Source organism: Melanotaenia boesemani, chromosome 19, assembly GCF_017639745.1.
Source record: "Melanotaenia boesemani isolate fMelBoe1 chromosome 19, fMelBoe1.pri, whole genome shotgun sequence".
Taxonomy (NCBI): domain Eukaryota; kingdom Metazoa; phylum Chordata; class Actinopteri; order Atheriniformes; family Melanotaeniidae; genus Melanotaenia; species Melanotaenia boesemani.
In genome coordinates, this window is record NC_055700.1 from 23270874 (window position 1) to 23294553 (window position 23680).

The 23680-nt window shown below is 37.0% G+C and overlaps 1 protein-coding gene across 5 annotated transcripts in view; it reads right to left on the reverse strand.

Annotated features, from left to right (window-relative positions):
• The window catches only part of igsf9a (immunoglobulin superfamily, member 9a), a 61917-nt gene that overhangs the window by 22006 nt on the left and 16231 nt on the right, over window positions 1-23680 (reverse strand). For all 5 annotated transcript variants that reach the window (XM_041969340.1, XM_041969344.1, XM_041969342.1 and 2 more), the window contains exons 4-8: window positions 21131-21277; window positions 17784-17932; window positions 13788-13899; window positions 10694-10835; window positions 1294-1439 (exon numbers count right to left, since the gene is read on the reverse strand). In XM_041969340.1, the coding sequence (XP_041825274.1) occupies window positions 1294-1439; window positions 10694-10835; window positions 13788-13899; window positions 17784-17932; window positions 21131-21277 (696 nt within the window). The remainder of the gene's footprint in view (window positions 1-1293; window positions 1440-10693; window positions 10836-13787; window positions 13900-17783; window positions 17933-21130; window positions 21278-23680) is intronic.

The following is a 23680-nucleotide window of genomic DNA, read 5'->3' on the forward strand; positions in this document are numbered from 1 at the left end:
TTCTTTTACTAGCTTCCATACCGCTGCTGCTCTTTGCCTACATAAAATACCAAAGGCTGCCTTGTTGTTGTTTGGCAACCGTGGGGAGTCGCATATGATTGGTTAAGGAACCAGGAAGTAGTAAAAGGCTACACAGTGCACCAAAGTTATTCCGGCACGTAACTCTTATTTTGAAGGAGAAAAACTTGACAAAGACATTGTTGATGTAGAGAGACAGATTGTTAATAGGGAAGCTTCCTTTCATCCCTCACAACAAATGAGAACATTTTAAAGCATTTTTACAGAAAAAAAATTACTTATTTAGCCTTTTAAAGTATCTTGGATTTATTTATTTTTTTGTGAAAAAATGTATTATAATTTTTTTTTTTTTTTTTTTGCTACATCTCTATAAATTAATTTGTGATCATTCAGACGTGTTATTAAAGGTTTAAATACTTATCTCTTCAGTTGGTATTAGAGAGAAGGTGATAGGCAAACTAAGTGGTCTTGGATAAGTTATTATTATTTAACAGTATTATTGTTATCAGTATCAGCTGTATTGGCATCAGTTTGGTAACTGGTGCGTCCAATGAAAACAGTGTGGGAAATGTAATTACTTTTAAAAGATTTTCTTTTTTTTTGTGAAAATTCATTGATTTTTATTGCGAAACAAAGTTCACTCTGACAAAACAGGTTGTTATGGGTTTTTTCTTTAACTGCGTGAGGAGGAAAAGGAGGAAAAAATCTGATGTTGACCCTGTACTGGATCCTCAGGTGTTTCTTGGTTGTGTAGTACCGCAACCTTTAGGATAACGCTGATGAATGTTGTGCCTCCAGTTTAAGCAGGTCCTTGATCCAAGGCGCATTTATGTGATTATGCGCACTGGTAACATCATGTAAGCCTTTTAATGCTCTGCTAAGTAGAGGCACTGCTGTGTATTTTGATTATTTAAGGGTTCTGAATTAAGTAGCAGCGGCTTCCTCTCATATGTGTTTAAAACCCACATTTATCTCAGTACTGCCAGCTTAAAACTTTATAGTATGTTGTATAGTACGTTAATTTTAGGCAAAAACAAACAGCAGCTGACATTCTTGTGTTTTTACATAGTATCTGAGATGTAAAATTCTTATCTTAATCTTTATCCTATAAAAAAGCAATGTCAGCTTAATTATTATTCAAAATTATTTAGTTATGAATTTAAGTAATGCAACCTTTAATAACAAATAAATACATAAATAAAATGTCTGTGAAATGGTTTAACCACGCAGTGGCCCCACAGATAGTACACATCCAAAGACCACACACATACGTACGCATCACGGTGAGGATGGCAGAGGCAGCTGGTGGAGTCAGCAGGCCATTGGTCGGCACACAAGTGTAGTTTCCAGAGTCCTCTGGGATAAGACTGGAGATGAGCAGAGTTCCATCCACCATGATCTTCACACGCGACTTCAGAGACCTTCAGAAAACACATGTGGCAAATCTTCAATAAGAAAAAGATGAAACAGCTACTTCAAAACAATAAGAAAATAATTCAGCTCTCCTCTTCTGGTAAAGTCAAACAGGCTCTTAACGCTCAACAGTGTAGGAGGTTTTTGTTTTTTCATTCTTTCTTTTTTTTTTTTTTGCTGAGTTATTCACTGCTGTGCTCTGATGGAGGTTAAGAATATTTTATTTCATTTCAGTTTGAGTAGGAGGAGGAGTGCCCACTCACTTTAGATATTCATTGTGCGAGGGAACAGACAGAAACCAGATGACTCTAACAGGCTCTATTAGGTATGTACATCAAGAATGTTTTCACGGGATGGCTCATAATACAAAGTTTAAGCACGTTATTAGAGATCAGATACACTCATTTGCTGTAAAATATTTAGTCATCACTGTTATTTTCCCCCTCTTGCACAGACATCCACATCAACCTGTGCCATTGAATGTGCCTGTTCTATTTTTCAAACTCCACTTACCAGTAGAGAATTTGTCAAATTAACAGTGAATCATCTGAAAAATGTCAAAGGGAACATTTGGAGTAACTGCAGAGATTTATGACCCATTTTGCAGCTCTATGGAGCTTTTAAGGCTCTTTGAAGTTAATTATGTTGTCAGCCAGTCTCAACAACAGTCTTTTTTTTTTTTTTAAGCTAACAAACCTCTAACAAACCTATTGTATGCTACCAAACCAGAAGTACTCAAACAACAAAGTGAATACATAAGTCACAGGTCTGCTGCTTTCTCATAACGGAAGCATCAGCTTGTGATGGTGACTTAACTCTGTTTCGCTGCTGGACAATGACAATTAGCTTCACAGCTAGCTGCTAGACAGCTACTGCACAATGTCTAAAATAGCGTCATGCCATGGCTGCTGCAGCTGCACAGTCATGGAATCATTTTCAAGCCCAGAATAATAAAAAACATATGTAATAGGTATGTCTTCCCACACAAAATGTAGCAAACTCTCAATAAGTGTGCAGAAAATGTGAGATGAAATGTTTTTTTCATTGGCAGTTGTTTTCCATTCTGCAGCCTGTGCGATGGAAACCTGTAACCATTTATTTATTAATATATTCACCCAATCATGTGTTATTGTTTTTTTCTTTTTTCACTTTGAATATTTGCTTAATTAATTTAATTTATCTATTTTTAATGTTTATCCTTGTGGCTCTTTAACGCTCAACCTTAAATACGAATATGACTGAAGTCTTCTGTCTGTCCTTGCCGATACGGTCCCAAACCCAGTAAACAAACCAGCACCACTAGAAATCCTGGGGGAAAATGTTGGTCAGCATGGCTCACATGTGAAAAGAGAAAAAAAAAAACCAAAACACAGAAGACGAAGAAGGAAAACATAACAACTTCTGAAGAGAGGCTGATCTGTGATGCTATCTCGCCTGGACATAGGGACATAGATCATGTTTGCTGTTGTCTGAAACAGACTGCGAAACTTGGAAGTGAACTCTGACCTCTGCCTTCTACTGTAGTGGATGTGTTGCATAAAAACTATCCCAGTGTAAAGTATACGAGCTGGAGGAGGTGGGCAGTTATTTTTGACAACATTTGAAATAGACCTACCTATTTCTGTATGTAAAGTTAGCATAAATGAGCCCTTACTTATAGTCCTTAAAGGCTCATTTATGCTCTGCACTAAATACACATGGGCCCTCTATCTATACTTACATATTTGGTCCATCTTCAGAGAGCTTGTGAATGCACAGCCAGACATGGCAAATGGAGCAGTACCACCAGAAACCATGAGGGCAGTGTTTGAGCAGTATAGATGATATGTGACCTGTGAAAAGGAACCAACATGCTGCGATGCATTTAATGGCCACCGACGTCTAACATGCTGCCTGTTTTTGTCTCTTTCTGAGAATATGCATCATCATAATCTCTGCCACCATCGCAATATCTTCTATTATCTGAAACTGATGTTTGAACTCATATTTGAAATTTAAACTTTGCACTGCCCTATAGTGGATGTATTGCCTAGTAACCATGGCAACATAAAGGATGCATGGGAATATGAGGGCAGTGACATTTGACAATCCTTGACAGATACAGTGGTCAGTAATTGTTTAAATTTTGAGTCTTTATTGTGAAACGTCTATGCTGTTGATCATATACTCGTAACTACACAGTCTCATACATTATGTTTTGAGACTGAGACTATGGTGTGAGACTAGACTGACTATCCAGTAATGTTTCTTCTCCGGTTGTGGTTCCATCAGCTGTTACTGCGGTCCAGACTTCATTTTGCAGCTCTTTTATAGCGCTCAACCACACAATTTTATGGCATGGTCAAAGGGTCTTACTACTGATTCAATTAGTGAGCATTGCTCAGCTGCTCCTGTAAGTTACTGCAGTCAAATGGGAGAAATGAAAAACATTCATCACTATTATCAAAGTATTTAAATGTAATCAAGTTCAACTGTAATCTAGAACATCCTTGGCCTTGAAAAATTCAAGATATCTATGAGTAAATGGAAAAGATAGCAGTATGACACTTGGCATTTTCATGCATCCTTTCACTATTTAAAAAAAAGGTATTTTAAAAGGGCTTATTTCCCAAAATTAGTAATAGATAATCTGAATAATCCTCATGTCCTTTAGTCAGCTGTTAACAGCATTATAATGTATATCAGCTCCAAAAAACCTCTCTGAATTTCATCCTCATCAAAATCTGTTTGAGTATTAAACACAGTATTACTCTAATGAATAGTGATGCATTTGATAGAAAAGCTCTAAAGAGGTGAGGTAATGCAAACTAAGCTCACGCCTGCTCATCTGAATTTATCCTAGCCGCCATTTTCTAAGAGACTGTTACGTTTCCTGATAAATAATACCCTGACAATCACAACCTGAGGAAGAAAAAAAAAACATCTATCTGGCACTGAGCAAAGCTATTTGAAACCTCTCCTACAGAAAAGCTCATTTAGTGTGTTACAGCTTTACTTTTTCCCCTTTTAAAGTCACATGACTGTAGTTTTTGCAGCAAAACATGGCATTTTCTATCACTTTATAACGTTTTTACAATTCCAGCAACACTGTCTTTTATTTGAATTTTTCTTTTTATGTAAAATGTGAAATATTAACTGATTGACTTAACAAAACTCCTGATAATCTTGCCTGGCTTTTTTGCTGCTAAATGTATGATGTAACCTGGAAATGCTGCTTTTAAATTAGTGTGCGGATGGACCAAGACTTAATTTGTATGTATTTAATTTTCTAATAAGTATGGGAAAGTTTCTGGTTTGAAGGTATAACTTTATTGTTTTTTGTTGTCTTTTAAAGCCAAATATTTTTTCATAACACTAAGCCTACAGAGGCAGACAACATGGTTAATTAACTAGCTAACATAAGCTAGTTAGTGTACAGTTGTTTTCCTTTAGTACCATTTTTACATTTGGCTGCTATCACATGCTTTTAATTAAGAATGCAATCTTTGTGTTTTCTTGTGAAAGATAAAAAGTAAAGCACTGAATGTCTTATATTATGCTAAATTCACTTTCTTAAAGCTTTTCTAACAGTCATATGTGTCCTCATAGCCTGTGCATGAGGCCCAAAAATGACCAAATTCTTTCTCCTCTCACTTGCTCCACTTTTTAGCAAATGTGTGCTCAGACGGGTGAGTCTGAGATCTTTCCCTTTGTGACCTCACAAAAGGAAATAACCACTACCTCCAGTAGTGGATACTGCCATTGACCCGCGCCCCGGCTAGCTGAGCCTGCCCTCTAAAATCACAGAGCGAGCGCCAGCGAAAGCCGGATCTTCTCCCAGGGTGGAGTGGGTGTGGACAGGCACCACTCACAAACACAGAAAGGTCAAACACAGAAACAGCCCATTTTCAGTAGAGCTCACTAATGCCACTTTTGGAATGGCTGAAAGTAATCACCAAGGCTGAATTAGGGGTAATACACTTTGAAAACAATGTTGTTGGACCTCTGATACCCATATGAAATTGTTTAAAAAGTGTATAATATGGGACCATTAATAGTGGGAAAGGAAGCAGAAAGGTAGAAGGGTCATTCCAGAATTGGAGGATAATTTGGGCATAGAAACATTTGAAAAATTAACTATTTATTTATTTTTTGTCATGTATTTTTCTTCCTGGTTTCCAACCTAATTACAAGAAAGATAGATTTTAAAAAATATTTTAGCCACGTATTTAGAGGCATTGTGGAAGGTCCAGAGAGACACTTGCAGCTCCAGAGTCGCAGGTTGGAGACCCCTGATGTCGTGTTTGTAAACCAAAACTTACTGTATTTTCTTTATAATGCCGTAGGCTTTCTTTTAAAGGAAAGAGACATTTTGAGCATAACAATTATCGCGATATTTTAAGACTTCCGTTGATGTGTATCATAAGACGTACATTTCTTTTTATTGTTTTTAACACTTTTCTGACTCACTGCTATTTTTTGATTGAATGTCATACAGAAAGAACACACACGCTTGCATGTATGTGTGTGTGTGTGCTTATTCATTGTTAAACTAAAAGAAGTTGACACACTTATGTGCTTTGTCTTTTAATGTGTTGAGTGTAAAATCATATTTGATTTTCATTAGCCAAGTTTACATGGAAAAGTATTTCATCGATTCGATTGAAATCAATCTTAATTTGAGAATCCAGCTGACCTTCTAACATGGAAAAACTGGAAAAAGTTATCCGATCAGTTGTTTCTACATGATGGACAGATTTAATATGACCGTATCGCCTTTGACATGTGCAAAGCCTACTAGTTCGGAATAAGAATGGTTATTTTTTTTCTTTTTTTTAACCTTTTGATCATCGAAATGCTCGATAAAAGTGTTTTTCTAAACATTGTCTCCACCACAGCGTTTTGTTTTCTTCAGCCATTTTTCAAATTTTCCCTGAAACTCATTACATCGCGTAACCCCTACGTGGTTCAAGAATGGGCAGAGACGACATCCACCCCAAAGCAATCAGAGTGTATACATGGTTATTTTTTCCTGCTGATCCGATTGAGAAAAAATTTTAACCACCCTTCTTGGTTGGATTGAAAATTCTTTCTGATCGCGACCAATTGCATCAGCTGACAAGTTTACACGATGCATTTTTATTTTGACTGGACATTTGATCGGATTGAAAGTGCTCCATGTAAACGTAGCTTTTGTCTGTAGCAGTATTAATATAAAAATTAGATCATGTGACTTGTTTATATTTATGTAGACCTCAGTAATTCACAGTTTTTAAGAGGTTCAATATGTTTTGTACTGTTTGAAAGTAAAAACTGTGCTAAATTGAACAAATGTTTTTATAAGTCAGGCATTAAAAAACACATTTCTGAGCTGTAACTCCATTATTTTAACCACAATTAGCCACCATTAGACACCGTGCAAACCTTATATGTGAGGTTGTTGTTCACATCAGCTTAAGGGTGTTACTATATCCTCTACAAATGAACAACTGCAGACACCCCCGAGGTGCAGCAAATATCCAAAAAGACAGATTGTGCTCTGACCTAAAATAACTGACATAAAAATGTCAAGCCCCAAGGAAGCAACCTTGGAGTCTTCATTTTTCTTTCTTTTTTTTTTTTCTCTCTTTTTAAGTTCATTTGAATTTCATGTAAGTAGCAAAATAAATAAATAAATAAATAAAATTCACCTTTGATTTCGTCTGGAATGTTGTCCATGTAAAGCTCGCCCTGTCTCCAGGAGTCGATACCAAGCGAATGGAGCATTGTTATATTTGTAGCCGTCTTTACAGCAAAGCTGGTTTTTACTCAAGTCTACCAAAGATACTTTTGAGTTCAGATTTTTTAATGTGGCCCTTAGATCAGTTTTGGCCTGTAAAAACACGTCATTTCATTCAGGACGGAATGAAATCTGTTTGGTTCTGTCTATTTAATTTTTGCACTTGTAACTAAACACAAAAATAGAGTAAAAAGTAGAGTCAAAGCCCCACAGTTCTGAAACATCTTGTACGACAGCCACATTGTCTTCAGGTCACTACATGAAAAGGCAGATGCAGATACATTTTTTTAAAGAAGTAAAAACTATTTGTCTAGTTTATTTTTTTATATTTTAAAGCTTATATGGTTTGTTGACACAATGACAAAGTGTGACAAGCGTAGCAGAGTTTACTATAGAGGCTCATCTGTAACACTTCGTTTAAATAGCTGCATTCCTCCAAGGAGTGTTTTTTTTGGGCATCAACCCAGCATTGTCAACATTTTATATTCGCTAACAACATGTTGCTATTTTGATTTCAGCTAAAGCTAGTTAACATGCTCAGAAAAAAAAAAGACACCATGCATGCAGGAACATCCAATATGTTTTAAAAAAAGAAAATGCAGCATCAGTGCAACTTTCATCAAATATTAATCTCATGGCTGATTTCTTGGAACAGGAGTCTCAGGGGATGTGAGTGCAAGATAAATAATTAAGTTACATGAACATGTAAAATTGATGGTTTTCCCTTAAGTTTAGACTGATAATTGATATTTCACACCAATGTGCATACCAAATTTAAGAGATTAAAAAAAATCTTAGAATCAATACCTATCTAAGAGTTTAAATGCTCTTAGACAATATTTATTGAATTTTTTTTAGTAGTCTTCAGGATAAATTCTCCAGGCTTGAGGGATATCTCAGATTTTGTCTTTGTTGGCTGTCTTTTGTTGTCTTCTCTGTCAAGAAGATCCCACGCTGCTTCAGTAATGCTGAGGTCCAGGCTCATCGTTTTAAAACCTGTTGCCACTGAGATTTTCAGACCAGTTCTTGTCTTATTTGGCATGCTTTAGTTTTCTTGTTTTCCCTCATTGAGAAGGTCTTCTTCTATTTTGTATGCATCTCAGAGGTCCTTAGTCTGGCCTTTCCTAATTCCTAATCTTTCACTTATCTGTTTTCCTCAAACTTTTTTAGGAAACACTGCATGAGATATGAGATTTTTTGGGGGGGGAACTGCCTTTGTCGGCTGTAGATCAAGGGGAAGAGCAGTCCTCTGCGAGTTATGAATGTGTGATAGAAAAAAAAAACCTTTGTATGTACACCTACACACTATATTTTCTAAACTCTGGCTTTACTAACATGTCAGTTTGGTGTTATTCTATATCCTGTTAATTCCCACCTAATTTTGTGATAATTTCCATCTATTGGCATTAGAAAGTTTCAAAGGTTATAACTCAAGAACTACAGGGTCAAAGTAATTCAATAATGCCTCATTTAAAAGGTAATAAGCTCTAGTTTAATAAAATGATCTCATTTAGCATGTGGCTGAAATTTAACCTGACCCACATCTGGTAAAATTTGGCTGTAAACCTTTTTTCCCATGCATTTTTTTTTTACCTAGTATTAAATAAATGTAATTTTAAGATGCTTAATGCGACACACACACACACACACACACACACAAAAGCAGTATGCGTCTTGGCTAGTCAAGCAGGGAGCTCTTGTTGTGTACTTCTAGGTGTCATGGGATGAAAACGCCACATAAAACAGTGGGGAAACTTTTCTTTTGTGGCCAGAAATGTGAGGAATACAAATGGACCCAACAATGCTGGGTTCACAGAAAGGGCAAATCGCTAGGGACTGCAAACTTTATTTTTTTTTATGAAAAAGGATTATCAAGACAGACATTCATAAGGACTATACTGAAAAAATACATACCTTGGAATAATTTTGGGGGAAACTTTTTTTGATATTTATGAACACTGGACCCTTCTGGAAAAAATGAAAACAACTTATCATGAAGTAAATCGATAATGTGACGTCATGACAATGAAACAGGTAGGAAGTCCCGTTAGCTTTCTGCTAGCCATAACGGTTCTTTTACAAATTATGTTTTGGTGTTTGGGAATACTGTTGAATAAATTACTTGGCTTGATTTCAGAGAATCTAAGCTTTCTAACAAGGTATAGCATGCCTATATTAATAAAAGTGTTATTGGAGAACTTTTACGAGTTTACCAAACAAAATGGCGACCGGGTCGCTGGCGACCTGGTGGAAATGATGAGGATATACAGTGACAGTAGAGATGCTGCATGAATGAATGGGTGAATGTGCCATGCAGTGTAAAAGCGCTTGGAGTGGTCAACACATGACTAGAAGCTAGACCGTTCTGAAAACACCCCTCAATAAATTAAATCTGCAAAATGACAAGCTGATTAATTTTTGACAATTCACGCATGCTAAGGCCTAATTATCCCTCCCCGGAGTGTTTATAGACCTTTCCCAAACATTCTCACACACTTTAAATGCTCTCAAAAACCTAAATATATTTAACAACGTGAATTTCTTAATAATTACTCGTTCCGTAAAATATATTACAGCTTCTCTGCTGGCGCTGCGTCCCCACCCTCATCTGTAACGTCATTTTTCACAGAAGGCCCAGGTGTTGCTGTCTTTTTCGGAAAAAGACAGCAGGACACGAGGTATACTGACTCTAGACAGAGTCCCTTGGCCAATCAAGATACAAAACACAGCGCATTGATGTTTACCCACCCAGTCAAGAAACAAAGCACAGTTGGCTGATACACAGTAAAATTTGGACATAGAATGGTTGAAATAGGATTTACATATATTTAAATATGCACTGCTGCAAACAAAAAAAATATGCGAAACAGCGAGACCGCAGAAGATGAACCGCGATATGGTGAGGAACCACTGTACAAGTAATGTCATTTACCTTTTTGGTGCATAACAGCTCCAGGAATCTAAGTGTCATGGTTACACCAAAACAAGTCAGAAACACATATTTCTAAAGTCAGAAAGTTAATTAGTTTGAGTTTAACAAAGAAAAAAAACATTCCTATTAAGGGAAAAAAAAACTTTGGCTGGAAAATATTTGATTTGGAAGGAAAATATAATGAAATAAGGGCTGGATCAAGACATTTATGACTTATCGCTTGAGTGACTGTAAATTACATGAGCAAGTTTTGTCTTTCTATTAAGTCGTCTAAGTAATTCCAAACAAAGCTCTCGGAAAAATACAACCTCACATATACAAGTTATAAGACAGAGCAGGTACCTCACCTGTCCCTCTACTGACTTCATGTCATGTCATGGCTGGCATTTGATGTGGCGTTGTTACCCAGAAGTAACATACAAGAAGTGAATATTTGTTTTCTTGTTTTTCTTTTTTTAATTTTTGTGTTTGCACATTTGGCCAGTGGTTCACTACGATATTTAAAATAAAAAAGTCAGAATTCTTCTCCACGTCAAATGTTGAACTAAAAGGTAAGTGATGAATCCACTCACTCTACGTGATAGACGTTTTCTCCACCTTTCAGCCACACATAAGTCATGTTGGGGGGGTCAGCCACTGCTTGGCACTGCAGATGTGCATTCTGGGACATGTTGAGAAATGTGCTTTTGGGGGGGATGACAATGACAGGTGGACCTAGGGAGAGAAGGATAAAAAATAAAAAATCAATTCAAAATATACTTTTTATTATAGCAATTACTTTTCTAATTTGATCATTTTTTAAAATGATGTTTGTCACAGTTTGTCTGAAGTTCATCTAGATGTATAATCCTGTATTTGTCCTAAAAAGCATCGAAACACTTATAAAAAAAAGTAAATAATATAACAATGAATTAACTGACCATCAAAGTTTACTGGTTAAGGAAATATGTCAAATCTGCACTTGAAGCTGACTGTGTTGAACAGCAGGCAGTCAAATGACATCAAACATTCATGTATTCATGCATTTATTCATTCTCTATACCGCATGTTCCAATTCATGGTCCAGGGGAAGCTGGAGCCTATCCCAGAAATTAGCAGGCGAGTAGCAGTATACACCATGGACAGGTCGCAGGGCCATTAAACATTCAACATAGACACATTCATATGCTGCACTTCTGCTTCACATGGGTGGGAAGCTAGCAGTTCAGTTTGTAACCCTATGATATATGGTATGAAATTATAAAATTTGATTTAGCTTTAGACATTGAAAGTTTCCCTATGTTCAAATGGATGTTCAAAGTTTGAAGAACAAAAACAAACAAAAGTAAAAGCCCTTCAAAGCCATGGCTTAGATATAACTTAAACCCAATATATACAAAAAGTTCGAATAACAAATGCTGACATTAGTAAACTATGCATTATTGTTGTACAAAACTTGAAATATCAGGTCTGCTGAGTAAATTTATGAATGGCATGCCACATAAACACAATAAATCCCTCATTTGCCTTAATTTAAATGTGACTCAACACAATTTAAACCAGAAAGAAAAGACATGAAAAATGCAGGAAATATAAAATTAGAGAAGAGTTGAAAGACTAAAAGTGCCTTCTTAGAACCACAAGATATGAATTAATCCCTCTCATGGTCTTTTCTTGACCCTTCTGACTGTTTCTCTAGATGATGTTTATGGTGTGATAAAACAAGTAAAAAAAAATTTTAAGTTACATAATGCTGGAAGTTATTAGAAATCCATAATAAAATGTATGTAATAAGATTAACCAAACTGTCTATTGGAGGAATTTTAGTACAAGGTCTAGATTTGTTTTATAATCAAATTGTCTTACCCTTAACATTTAAAATATATGTTGACTTTTTATCAGTATATTATATATTGGTATTATAGATTGGTTGTTTGTCCCCTATGTGTTGGCCCTGCGATGGACTGGTGACCTGTCCAGGGTGTACCCTGCCTCTCACCTGTTAATTCTGGGATAGGCTCCAGCTTACCCGCAACCCTTAATGGACTAAGCGGTTCAGAAAATGAATGAATGAATGATGAATTATATTGGAAAGACGGGGGTGTTACGTCACTAAAAATGCTAATAATTCGCCCACTATTTTCTTCCCTCACGTGTTTATGCAGCCCAGGACACAAGAGACACCTGCCTCTTGTGTCCTGCAAACGAGTCCTCTTTTCAACTCAAAGATGATGCAAACATTTCTATCATCCTTCCATTCTGTGGATGCTCTTCTTCCCCTCATCCTTGAACTGCGGCAGCAGTACTTGCAAAACCTCAAGTGTATGTCAGTTGTGTAAATTCATCAGATGAATTTCTAACTTTTATCAGAACTTTTGTTGTGTCAATGCCAGCTTACTGAAAATAATAAACACATGCCCTTGAGTGGCAATAGCAGTTGAGTCCAAAATTTTACATATTACTTTTCACAAAACAAGTCTTGATGAATGAGATGAGCTAAAGGTCAATAAGAACAAAGGCAGAAAAACAGCTTAATATAATTTGTCAAACATAACCTTTAAAAAAAACTAATGCCACAATATTCCTTGGACCCTGTATTGTCAAATTGAATAGTATTGCCTTGAAAACTAATACCACAAAGGCAGAGCGGTGTCACAGTGTCTCATTTGTCTGATGCACCAACCTCATGCCAACATGTGAGCAATTTGCAAAGAGCTAATAAGGGTAGTCTGACACATTACCTGCCTGAAGTACACATAAACAACCAGATAATCCTTACAGCAGTCATTAATCAGGTTCATAATCACATATGTACTTCGGATATGTGCATAAGTGACAGTTTAGAGGTTGCTAAAGGCTTTTAGCCTGCTTTCATCCACATCAGCTATTAGTCTTGTCTAATCCATCCATGTTGCAGCTCTGCAGAATAATGCAGCCAAAGCTCAGATAAAGTGACTTTGATCGTGTGAGGATTATTAGTCGAAATGTGACCACTGCAACTACAAAATCCCAAAATTAAAAGTGAAACCTTGATGAGACTGCATAACCAAAAATACCATCCATCCTCCCTGTGCACCGCACTACAGATGAGTCCTGGCTCTCTGGAGGAAAATCAGCAGTAGGAGTTGGAGTAGGAGTACAGGAAGAAGTCAGAAATAAATTCCGCAGTGCATTATGCAGTGCTGTGTCGGTGTAATCCAATAATACACAGTTGCCTATTTGCATATACTTCATGTATTTGTCCTTTAACTGGACTGTCTGTAACCAGAACTCTCATAAATCTGTCAAGAATCTGGGAGCATGGTGATATATTTTTACCCATTCCTTCCACCAGAAAACATAGATTTAGTTATCTTTTCTTTACTGAATAAAGGTTTTAGACAGATATGACTGAAAAGTGATATTACTCATTGCATAACTGTTTAATCTCTGAAACATTATATTCCTAAATCCCAGAGGTTATTATCTTTCATATTGTGATTCTGAAAATATTAACATATATTGACAAAGTAGGGGCCGAATTCAGTTTGAGTTACTATTTGCACTCCTTGTATGATGCAAGAGGGAGAAAGACAAATGCAAATTACTGTGGCTTTAAGCCAGTCAAGCACACAGACATCACAGCCACTCAGAGAGCTGACAGGAAGAAAGACAGACGCACAGATAGACAGGCAGTCAACAACTGACCTTTGATCTTCACTTTTGTCACGCAAGTCACGTTCCCCTCAGAGTTGGAGGCGTGGCAGGTGTACAGTCCTGCTGTCTGCGAGCTCGCTGCTGGCAGAGATAAGACTCCTCCCTGGTAAATATGATTTGACAGATAAACTGAGAGTTGGAGGGACGCAGACAATAGACAGATGATTAGACATGATAGGTATACAAACAGGAAGAACACAGATATAATACTAAAAAAAAGACAGATAGAAGCATTGAGGGATGTGCAGCAGTTTGGCCAGTTTATATCAGTGCTCAGGACTGCAAGCCAAAGCTTCATCGTAGCCAAACAGCTCAGTTTTAAACCATTTCCAAAACTACAGCAGCTTATCCAGTTGTTGCTTTGCAGGCTTCAAATGTTGAATTGTACAATTACGTCATAGCTTTGGTTTCAGTCTGATGACTTTTTCATTTAAGGGCTGTTTGTGCAGCTAAACATTCAGTCATTCATCTTAGAATTCCTGCAGCAGCTTATTGGACAATCCATCAGAACACCTGGAGAAAATAGTGTGTCGCCTTTATTTATGTACCATTTACTCACAGTTATTTAACTCTATAATGTCTTATGTATTTGATACAGTTTCTGAGACATTTTTTTTCTCCAAAAAAAGACTTCTGTCTTTTTTTTCTCCCCATTTTTTCTTAGGATGCACATTAAAGGGTTAAACACTTGAGTACAACAGCACACATAATAATGTTGATATTGTAGGGAAACATGCAGAACAGTGACTGGTTCTTCTTTTAAAAGAAACACCCCTTTGCCCCTGGAATTTTACTTCGTTATATATATATATATATATACTAGTGCGTTAAGCGCTAACGCGTTAATCGCGCGTTAACGCAACGCTTAATTAACGCAACGCTTAATTAACGCCGTTAATTTTTTTAATCGTGCATTTTTTTTTTTTTTTTGCTGGCCGCTGGCTTTTATGGCAGGCCAGACTTTAACGGCGCGGCCTTTTATTACGGCGAAAAAAACGCCGTGTTTACTGACAAAACGGCATTTTTTTAAACGTGACAGATTAGTGGCGTAATTGTGGCAGGTCTGGCCAGCCATATCCCTGCTGCAGCGGTGCGTCTGACATGATCGGGAGAGCGCGGGTTTATTAAAATAAAGAGATGTTTTCTGTCTGGAACAGGAAGAAGAAAAAAAGAACCGACGTTTCTCTTTGTCAAAAAAACATGCAGATGGACAGAACATCGTAATTTTTGGACGGGAAACTTTTTTATTATTATTTTTTTTTTATAAATGCGGTTTTAATTTATGCAAGACAGCAAAGGTAAGACATGCTTTCTGACTTTTACAAACGTGAAGCATAAATCGGGTCGTCTTCTACCTCTGGTTCGGTGAATCTTGGTCATAGTGAGATAAAACTTCCATCTGTGGAATCTGTGAGATTTGAGCTTTCAGTAGAGGAGTCGTTTGTTCGTGTTCATGCCGTGGGGTGGACACAGGGAGAAATCATTTGTGTTTACATATTTTTCGGATTTTGTGTAGCTGCTCTTTAAAAATTTTGTTGCCTTAACTGTGTTTGTTGGTGATAGAAATGGTTTTACTGAGCTGGTAGCTGAGATTCTGGACTTTCTATGGATACCACACATGTTTATAGTTACATCTACAGACCTGACGCTACACCTGGAAAGGAGGTGTTAACCCCTTAACTCCTGGTAGCGGAGGCTAAAAATTAAAGTTTAGAGAAATTATAGGCCAGAAACCTGGATAATGAAGCAGTGAAGGTGCATGGATGGAAGTTATTGTGCATATTGTGAATATTTCTCTCTCCTCACCATCTAGAAGCTGTGAGATTCTAATCCTGCTTTCTGTCTGTTCACCTGATGCTGATATTCACATATTGTTCTTCTGTGTTTAGAAGGAAGCAGCTTCACAGCTTTAAATTCATCCTGCTGACTTTTTACCTTTTAGTTAGTAAATCCTGAACATTTCATCCTTCTTTGTCATAAATATTTGATTTTATAAATATATATGAAGAAATATTTTATCTGAAAATTGCTGCTAAACCAGTTTATGTATTTAGGGCAAGGGTCTGCAGCCTTTCCAGTCCAAAGAGCCATTTTTCCCTCAGCCAGCTAAATAAAACTACTTTAGAGACCTAAATGTTACGAGACTTAGTATGTTTGTTATTTTTGAATAACCACATTTTTATTTCCATTTTTAAGGTTTTAAAATAAAGAAAAACATAAAACCTTTAGAAAAAAAAGAGGATAGACAGACTTTCTGCTAAGGAATGTAGATATTTGTGGAAAATGATGTAAAAGAAAGGAAAAATAAGTCCATGGTTTCCAACCTAATGACAAGAAAGATAGATTTAAAAAAATATTTTAGCCACGTATTTAGAGGCATTGTGGAAGGTCCAGAGAGACACTTGCAGCTCCAGAGTTGCAGGTTGGAGACTCCTGATGTTGTGTTTGTTAACCAAAACTTACTGTATTTTCTTTTTATAGCTGTAGGCCTTTTTTAAAGGAAAGAGACATTTTGCGCGTAACGATGCGATTAATCGCGATTAATCGCAATATGTCATGCGATTAATCGCGATTAAAAATTTTAATCGCTGCCCAGCACTAATATATACACAATAATTACTTTTTTATACAGCTTTAGACTATAAATTTGGTAGGGCTGAAGTCATTCCAAAACAAAAGGAAAACAACCCTTGCAACCTGTTTATGGCTGCTTTGGTTTAAAATGTGTCGTTCAGTAAGCTGATCGGATTTGTAGATATTTACTTCACACTATCAGCTCAGGGTGGAATTATCCAGCTTTCTCTTCTCTACCTCCAACCAGTTTCGAGTTTAAATCACACTGCATCCACTGTGCCTTGGAAATGGAAATTTAAAACTATCAATTTTCCAACTCTACGAACTCTCAACTTTCCAATTTCCAAAAGCTTTTTGTTTGTTTCTTACTATTATTTGCAAATTCTTACCAGCCATTTAACAGTTCACTAAGTAAATAAATGAGATAATAATGCTCTACAAGTGCTGTGTGTGAGGATTTATACCTTGATTGTCTGATATTTTGTTGTTCTTTAATTGTTTTTAAAGAATACGTTGGAAATTTAGGTTTGCCATTCCTAATTACATGAACTTTTAGATAGCAACAGTGTTGTGTTACAACCAAACATCGGTTAAAAGTTGCCCATAGAAGCAACGGCTCTAAAATGAAGTACTAAAAGGTGGAATTAAAATTAATTGGCTGCCTGGCTGTTAATCTTACTCTGGTGTGGTGTGGTGCTGGTTCACATGACTCACAACAGGACTGCTTCTAAGAAGGAAATTAATACAACTATCTGTGGTTAAACTAGGGAGAGAAATGCAAGTATTTAAGAATAAAAGCACAAGTTAGGTATTTTTCTCTCTGGCATAAGTCAGCTTGGTTTCCTGTGTGCGCTAGGGTGAGCACTCAGGTTATTTACTTTGTACCTTCTCATATGGAAACAGCATGCTTCAAGGATTGTTAAGTGTTAGTTGTGTACAAACACATATTTGGTTTGGTGTTTGCTGTAGAACAAATCTCAAATGAGATATGCCCATTGGAAAAGAATAAAGTGATTCGTTCTACATCTTAAAAAAGTTGAAAGAAAAGAGCTGTAAATTTATGGTAGAAAAGGAAGCTGTAGTATTGTATTTTGTGACATTTTGACCAAAGCATGTGACATACATGGCATCAAAACCTCAATAAATTGAGTATTTTGAAAAGAAATATATAAATAATACAGGCATTAGCCCATTTCCTCATCTATGGGTATATACGTCTAGCCGGTTTAGATTTCTGGACTAAATAACATGTATTGAGAAAAACAAATAATTTTTAACACTAAAATACTTTGTTTTCTTTTGTTGTTGTTTTTTTCCACAGTCATCAGTATTGACAATTTAATAATGCTATACCTAAAATTATATTAATTACAAAGCTACATGAATCTAACACTCTCATTTATACATACATACCTGATCATTTGCGCTCTGAATGACATTGCCATCTTTTAGCCAGGTGATGGTTGGTGAAGGGTTACCGTTAGCAACACAGGCAAGAGAGAGGTGACTTCCAACCAGGGCCTCCAGCACAGGTGGTGGTGTTTCAGTAAAGGTGGGCGGAGCTACAAAAATAAGACATTAAGACCAAATTTAGACATCAGCCTTCATCTGTCTATGGATAGGCACACGAATCATCTAAAAGAGTGATGATCTCATTCAATCGCATGAGGCAAAACAACTCCATTGTCAGGTATGGACCTTCATTGTAAAAGACAAACACTGTCCTCCAAGCAGAAGCATAAAAAAAAAGAAAGGAGACAATTAATCTTCTTTTTCTTGCTCCTTTATTTGGATCAATTTCTGCCCAGCTTGACAACAGCTCGGCCTTGTTTATTAAGCAGCATCAGCTTATGCCAAGTTTATGCCAAGATGTATTATTAGTTCACAAACTGAAGTGAAATTGTCAGATTTGCCAAAGTTAGTTTTGCTGCTGCTCCAGAAGACTGATCTCATAAAAAATCATGTGTAGAGCTTCTTTTGTATGTCTGCAAACCCTCCAAACATGCAACTTCTCAAGACTCGTATCATTATTATACTTTCCATTCAAAAGAAACAAGGATTGTTTTCTTCCTGACTCTCTGAATATAAGGTTGTGTATGTTAATTATGTAAATAAGCACTGCATACTCATTGCTGAGGTCTTTTATCTAAATTCCCAGCATATGAAGGCCACTCACAGTCACATTTGTTGAGGACAGGAGCAAACAATAGGTGAAGAACATACCTGCAGGGCATGTCAGAGAAGGCCTCAAGTACACAGTCAGAATGTATTATCGCTCTCATCTCTAACCCGACTCTCACCCAGCCAACCTCAGAGAAACTGTCTCGCTTCGCTTTGATCTGCGGCGTGCGGATAATTCCGTCTGTATGTTAGCGCGTGGATTCACAGCAAAGGTTTTCCAAAATACAGATAAACTTCAAAGCGCTAAAATATAATGATGCATATTTCATATCAAGATTTAATATTTAAACCTATCAACAAGTATGATCTTAACTCTACAGTAGTAAGCCATTATTCTTCCCAAAACCTCTGCAAGTCTGAAGTTATAAAAGTTATCCATATTACCTAATTGGTCTGAAAAGTTTAGACACTTTTTTAAAAATTCTTTTAAAAATATTTTCTAAAAGTTTAAGTTTAAAGAAGCGTCTGTCAAGATCTGACATCCACCAAATTGCTTTGCAGAATAAATAAAAAAAAAAGATATGTGGAAGGTATTATGGACGTGAATTTAAAAGCTTAAATCACCTAACAGGGTTTAAAAAACATAGATTTGACATGATCTTCTGTCATAAACAAATCAAGTTATAAAGCTAATATTGGATCAACAGAATTTAAATCTAAAGAGCAGGAAAAAAATAAATATTACGGAGGCAGCAAGACTCAATTAACAATTTCTCCTCGTGTATCTTTCCTCAAAGCACGACCATCACTACCATTCATTATGAAAAAGTGAAGGATTAAGGGCAGTGATCCATTGATGCCATTAAAGATTTGAATAATTATATCAAGTGCAGGAAGGGATCAACTTAAATTAAGATCCTGCAAAGTGAGGTCTGTTTTTCAGTTTAAATATCATCCCAGTAATTGATGCTCGTTGTGGCTTAATTTATTTAATTTTTCCAAGTGATTGAGTCAGTTACTATCTAAAGCCCTAGCATTAGAATATTATCTACTTGCTGCTGAAGATTATGGCATCATAGTCATTTATCCTCATTTTACACTAATATTAGCCTTTTCATACAAATTTTTAAATGCAGGTAAAACTGCTACAAGTCAGTTGTATCCTCACCCATTGCCAGTTTATCCGGTAAAATAATCTGTAAAATAATAACATCCTTACAGGGAGACAAGCACATAAAAATGACCATAAGTAGATAATGTTAATCTGTGTCCTACAGACCGCATTGGCCCACAGTGAATATAAACCACAACTTGCTAATTAGCTTAGCCATGAGGCTGAGGATGAGCTAGTTGTTTAGCAGACATGTAAAATCAATAAATATCTTATTTGTTTTCTGTGAATTGTTGCTGTTAGATTGAGGGCCATCATTTCAGACAGTTGGTGAACTTAAAGAAAAATTAAGCTGTGCTCAGTGAAGCCAGGGCTTCAGTATTTAGAATAAATTCGCATCCACACCCCAGTGCTACATCTCCATCATTGTCTTTTGGAGCCGGTGTTCTGTCAAAACGTGCTACTTTCTCCAAATGTTCTACCATCGGCTGAATTTATAAGTTTATCTCTCGATCTGTGCTACCCTACCAGAATACTGTGCGTATTTTTCAAACAATTCAGTTTTGTGTGATCAAAAATAGTTAGTATAAAGATCATTAATCCACATATTTGTGGATTAATGATCTTTAAACTAACAGAAGTACCCTTTAGGTATGGTCATAAGAAATAATGTCATTGGTGTTCAAAAATCAAATTTTGAATAAATGATAACGTTAGGATGTCTTGACAGTTTAAATTACCCCATCAAAGTATGCTACAGCTATAGCTGATGAAAGTATCACAGCAACAAGATGGTCCAGCTGTTTACACATGGATCACAGCATAGATTTATGTCCTCAACCCGTATACAGTAGCTATGACGTTTTCATGTTCGCATGCGTAGAAGGCATAGGTAGCATGTCTCGATGGGTAGGATGAAATGTTAGATTGCCAGAACTGGTAAAACCTGCAACTACAGCAGATGCATTTCACACTGGACTGAATACAGATAAAAAAAAAAAAAAACTTTCCTTAAACAAAAGTCAAAAGTTAACGCACGTGTAGAAAAAGCTTAAGAAGGAAACTGCTAAAGCTAGATAGTTTTTATTTGTACAATTCAGGGTTAAAACAGCACTGAGCTTTTAGTGAACTTTGATATAAAATGGACAAAAAGTAATGTCTAGTGTGTGAATCTGTAAAGGTAAGAATCAGAAAATACTGAACAAAAAAGACTATGTAAACAAAAAATGCCTGTTTATCGCTTTTGTTATCGATTGTGATCCAGAGCCACAAACAAGTTGTTGAAATTAAAGTAATACGGGTTTAAAATCAGGATCTGAACCTGGCTTAGCTTTGCCACATGTGATAGACTTCATAATAAAAAGTAAAACCAATCCATGGCCACTGTGTTTTGATTGACACGTTTAGTTATTGTTCAGATCAGTGCTGCCCTTTATTAACATTTGATTCAATGATTTTCTAAAGCTAAAGACAATCCACCTTGTAGACAGGTGTAAAAACATAATACACACAACTGGATTATACTCACCAGATACAGAAAGGAGAGTCCAGGTGCTATTTCGCACCTCATCTGTTGATTTATCCAGTAGGAGTATTCGACACTCGTACAAGCCCTGGTCATCCAGCTGCAGGCGCTCCAGCCTCAGGGTTGTGATTCTCAATAGAGACACCCGACCTGCAGAAACAGGTAAGATGTGAGAAGGCCAGACAAGAGGAACGTGAGAGTGGCCAAATTGCATGTGATGCTGATTTCACTTGACATTTTGCAGGTGTGTGATGTCTTCTTGTGCAGAAATGAGCAATGCCCTCAAATCTTGCCTGAAAACACCAACAGATGCACCAACAAACACACAAACACTGCACACATGAGTGCTCCAACTTAGAAATCTGATCTCCTGGTTGCCAGGTGACGGCTCCCTCGGGCCACTGTTGTTTTCAGTATCAACCTATTATCTTTTCTAGGCTGCAGCCTGCAACTGCCCATCTAGTGTTCACACCTTAGCAGACACACAATTGTCCAGTGACCCGACAACATGGGACAGCAAAGCTGAAAAGAGACAAAGTATTCTCTCTGCACCTTTTCAGAAATAAAAATGCACAAGCAGTAAAAACACAGCAGTATGCCTCAGCCCTCTGGAATACCTCTGTTATGATGGTAATTATTAACAGAGGCTCTAAACTCTAGTGACTGTGACAGGAAGGGACAGGACTGACAGTAAAAAAGATCCAGGAAGTTGGAGTTTGGCGTGCTGGCAGCGATAACACACCCTATTTACTTTTCCACGCCACCAAAGGAGACTAAATCCACAGGGGCAAAAAGAAAGGTGGGGGTGAAAGCAGAGCAAAATACACATCGGCATACACTCAGGGGATTAGTACATTTCAAAATCCTACCCTTTGACCCTTGGCAGTTTTTTTCTCTCTTATGTTTACTGCCTTAGTGTGATATAGGTCACTATGACACCTCGCTGAAAAGGTTGTGCTGAGGCAGGAATGTTGGAACGAAACATCAGGATGTCATCAGGTAAAAGGAAAGATAAGGGGAGGAAGGGGACCCATCATGACCTAATGTCATAACTGCTTCTATCTGAAAAGTGCATGATAGCAAGATTTAAGTGCAAGGCAAATTGAGTGTGAGATCAGACATCCAGGCTGTGTAAAACCTGTGAGCCAAGCATATTTTTCTATATATATGTATTTCCAGGTGCAGCAATTTATTTAAATGTGCAAACATTTGTATGTACTGCAAAAATCTTTCTTTTACAAGTCTAACAAGCTTGAAAGTCAGTATTTGGTAGAAGGCCCTTCATGCTTCTGAACCCTCTTTGACAAGCTTTCTTGCAGTTTTCTTCGGGAATAGTTCTCCAGGCTTCATGAAGGTCATTGCAAAGCTCTTCTTTGAATTTTGGCTGCTTTTTGTTCCATTCTCTGACAAGATTATCCCAAATTGGTTCATTAATGTGGAGGTCCGGCCTCTGGGGAGGTCAATACTGATCGTAACTGATAGGGGTGTCTTTGGCATAATTGTCATGCTGAAAAATTCCATCGATTTTGGAAAGATCTCTGATGCCACTGGCTAAAATGCTTCAAACCACGACAGATCCTCCTGTCTTTTACAGATGGCTGTATACACTCACTGTTGTATCTCCCTTCCAACTCCTTCAATATATATAGATGATTGGCCCAAAGGTTCAAATTTTCATTTATCACTCCATAAGACCTGCCACCATCATTTTGCAGATATCATTGAGGACATCATTTTTTGGTACTAATGATGTGCTGTAGATGGTTTTTAGGCCTGACACTTTTTCTTTCGACCTCTATTTGTCCAGTTTCCTTTAATGTTTTAAAGACACTGTACAGCATGCTAAGATATGGCAGGTTTTGGGTGAAAGCGTTGATATTATTTCATGTCCATTAAACTAATCTGATGCATTTTTAATAGATGGAAATGGGAAGGCTGCCACTTTTGAACCCAGATTGAAGTCCCCAGACTGCCTAAAGAAGTGAATTAGTGTGGGCCCTTGAGCAAAGCGAGAATGCCCCTTTTAATCACATGGATGGAACAAACAAATCAGTCGGTTTTGCAATAAATTTAGAAAATGTTCCAACCTGATAATGTTGACATGTGACCTTTATCTGTTCAGTAGTTAACATCGCATTAGTGTGATTCCTCAAACATCTTCTGCTGATTTTATTTTTCTTGTCAGCTGCTCCAGGCAGCAAAGTTATGTTTCAATCCAACTAATTGTCCTTGTATGTTAAGAGACCTCCAACAGATACTGTTGCACTTCGCAGACTACAACCTGAAAGAAGTGTGTACAAAATGATGGCTTTTTATTAACTTTTTAATAATTGTATGATCAATTTTTCCCTGAAAGATTCATGCCTCTTTTTTTTTTTTTTTTGTTAAAGTTTCTTTCCACCAGCAAACACTTTCCTCCTCCACCACTCGTCATCACTTCTCTCCGGGTCACCGGCCAGCTGACGGTAAAGGAGCTGACCCAGTCAGTGTCACAGCCACAACAACCAAACGACCAGGAGACGAAGCAACGGTGAGTCCAGAGAAACCAGGAAG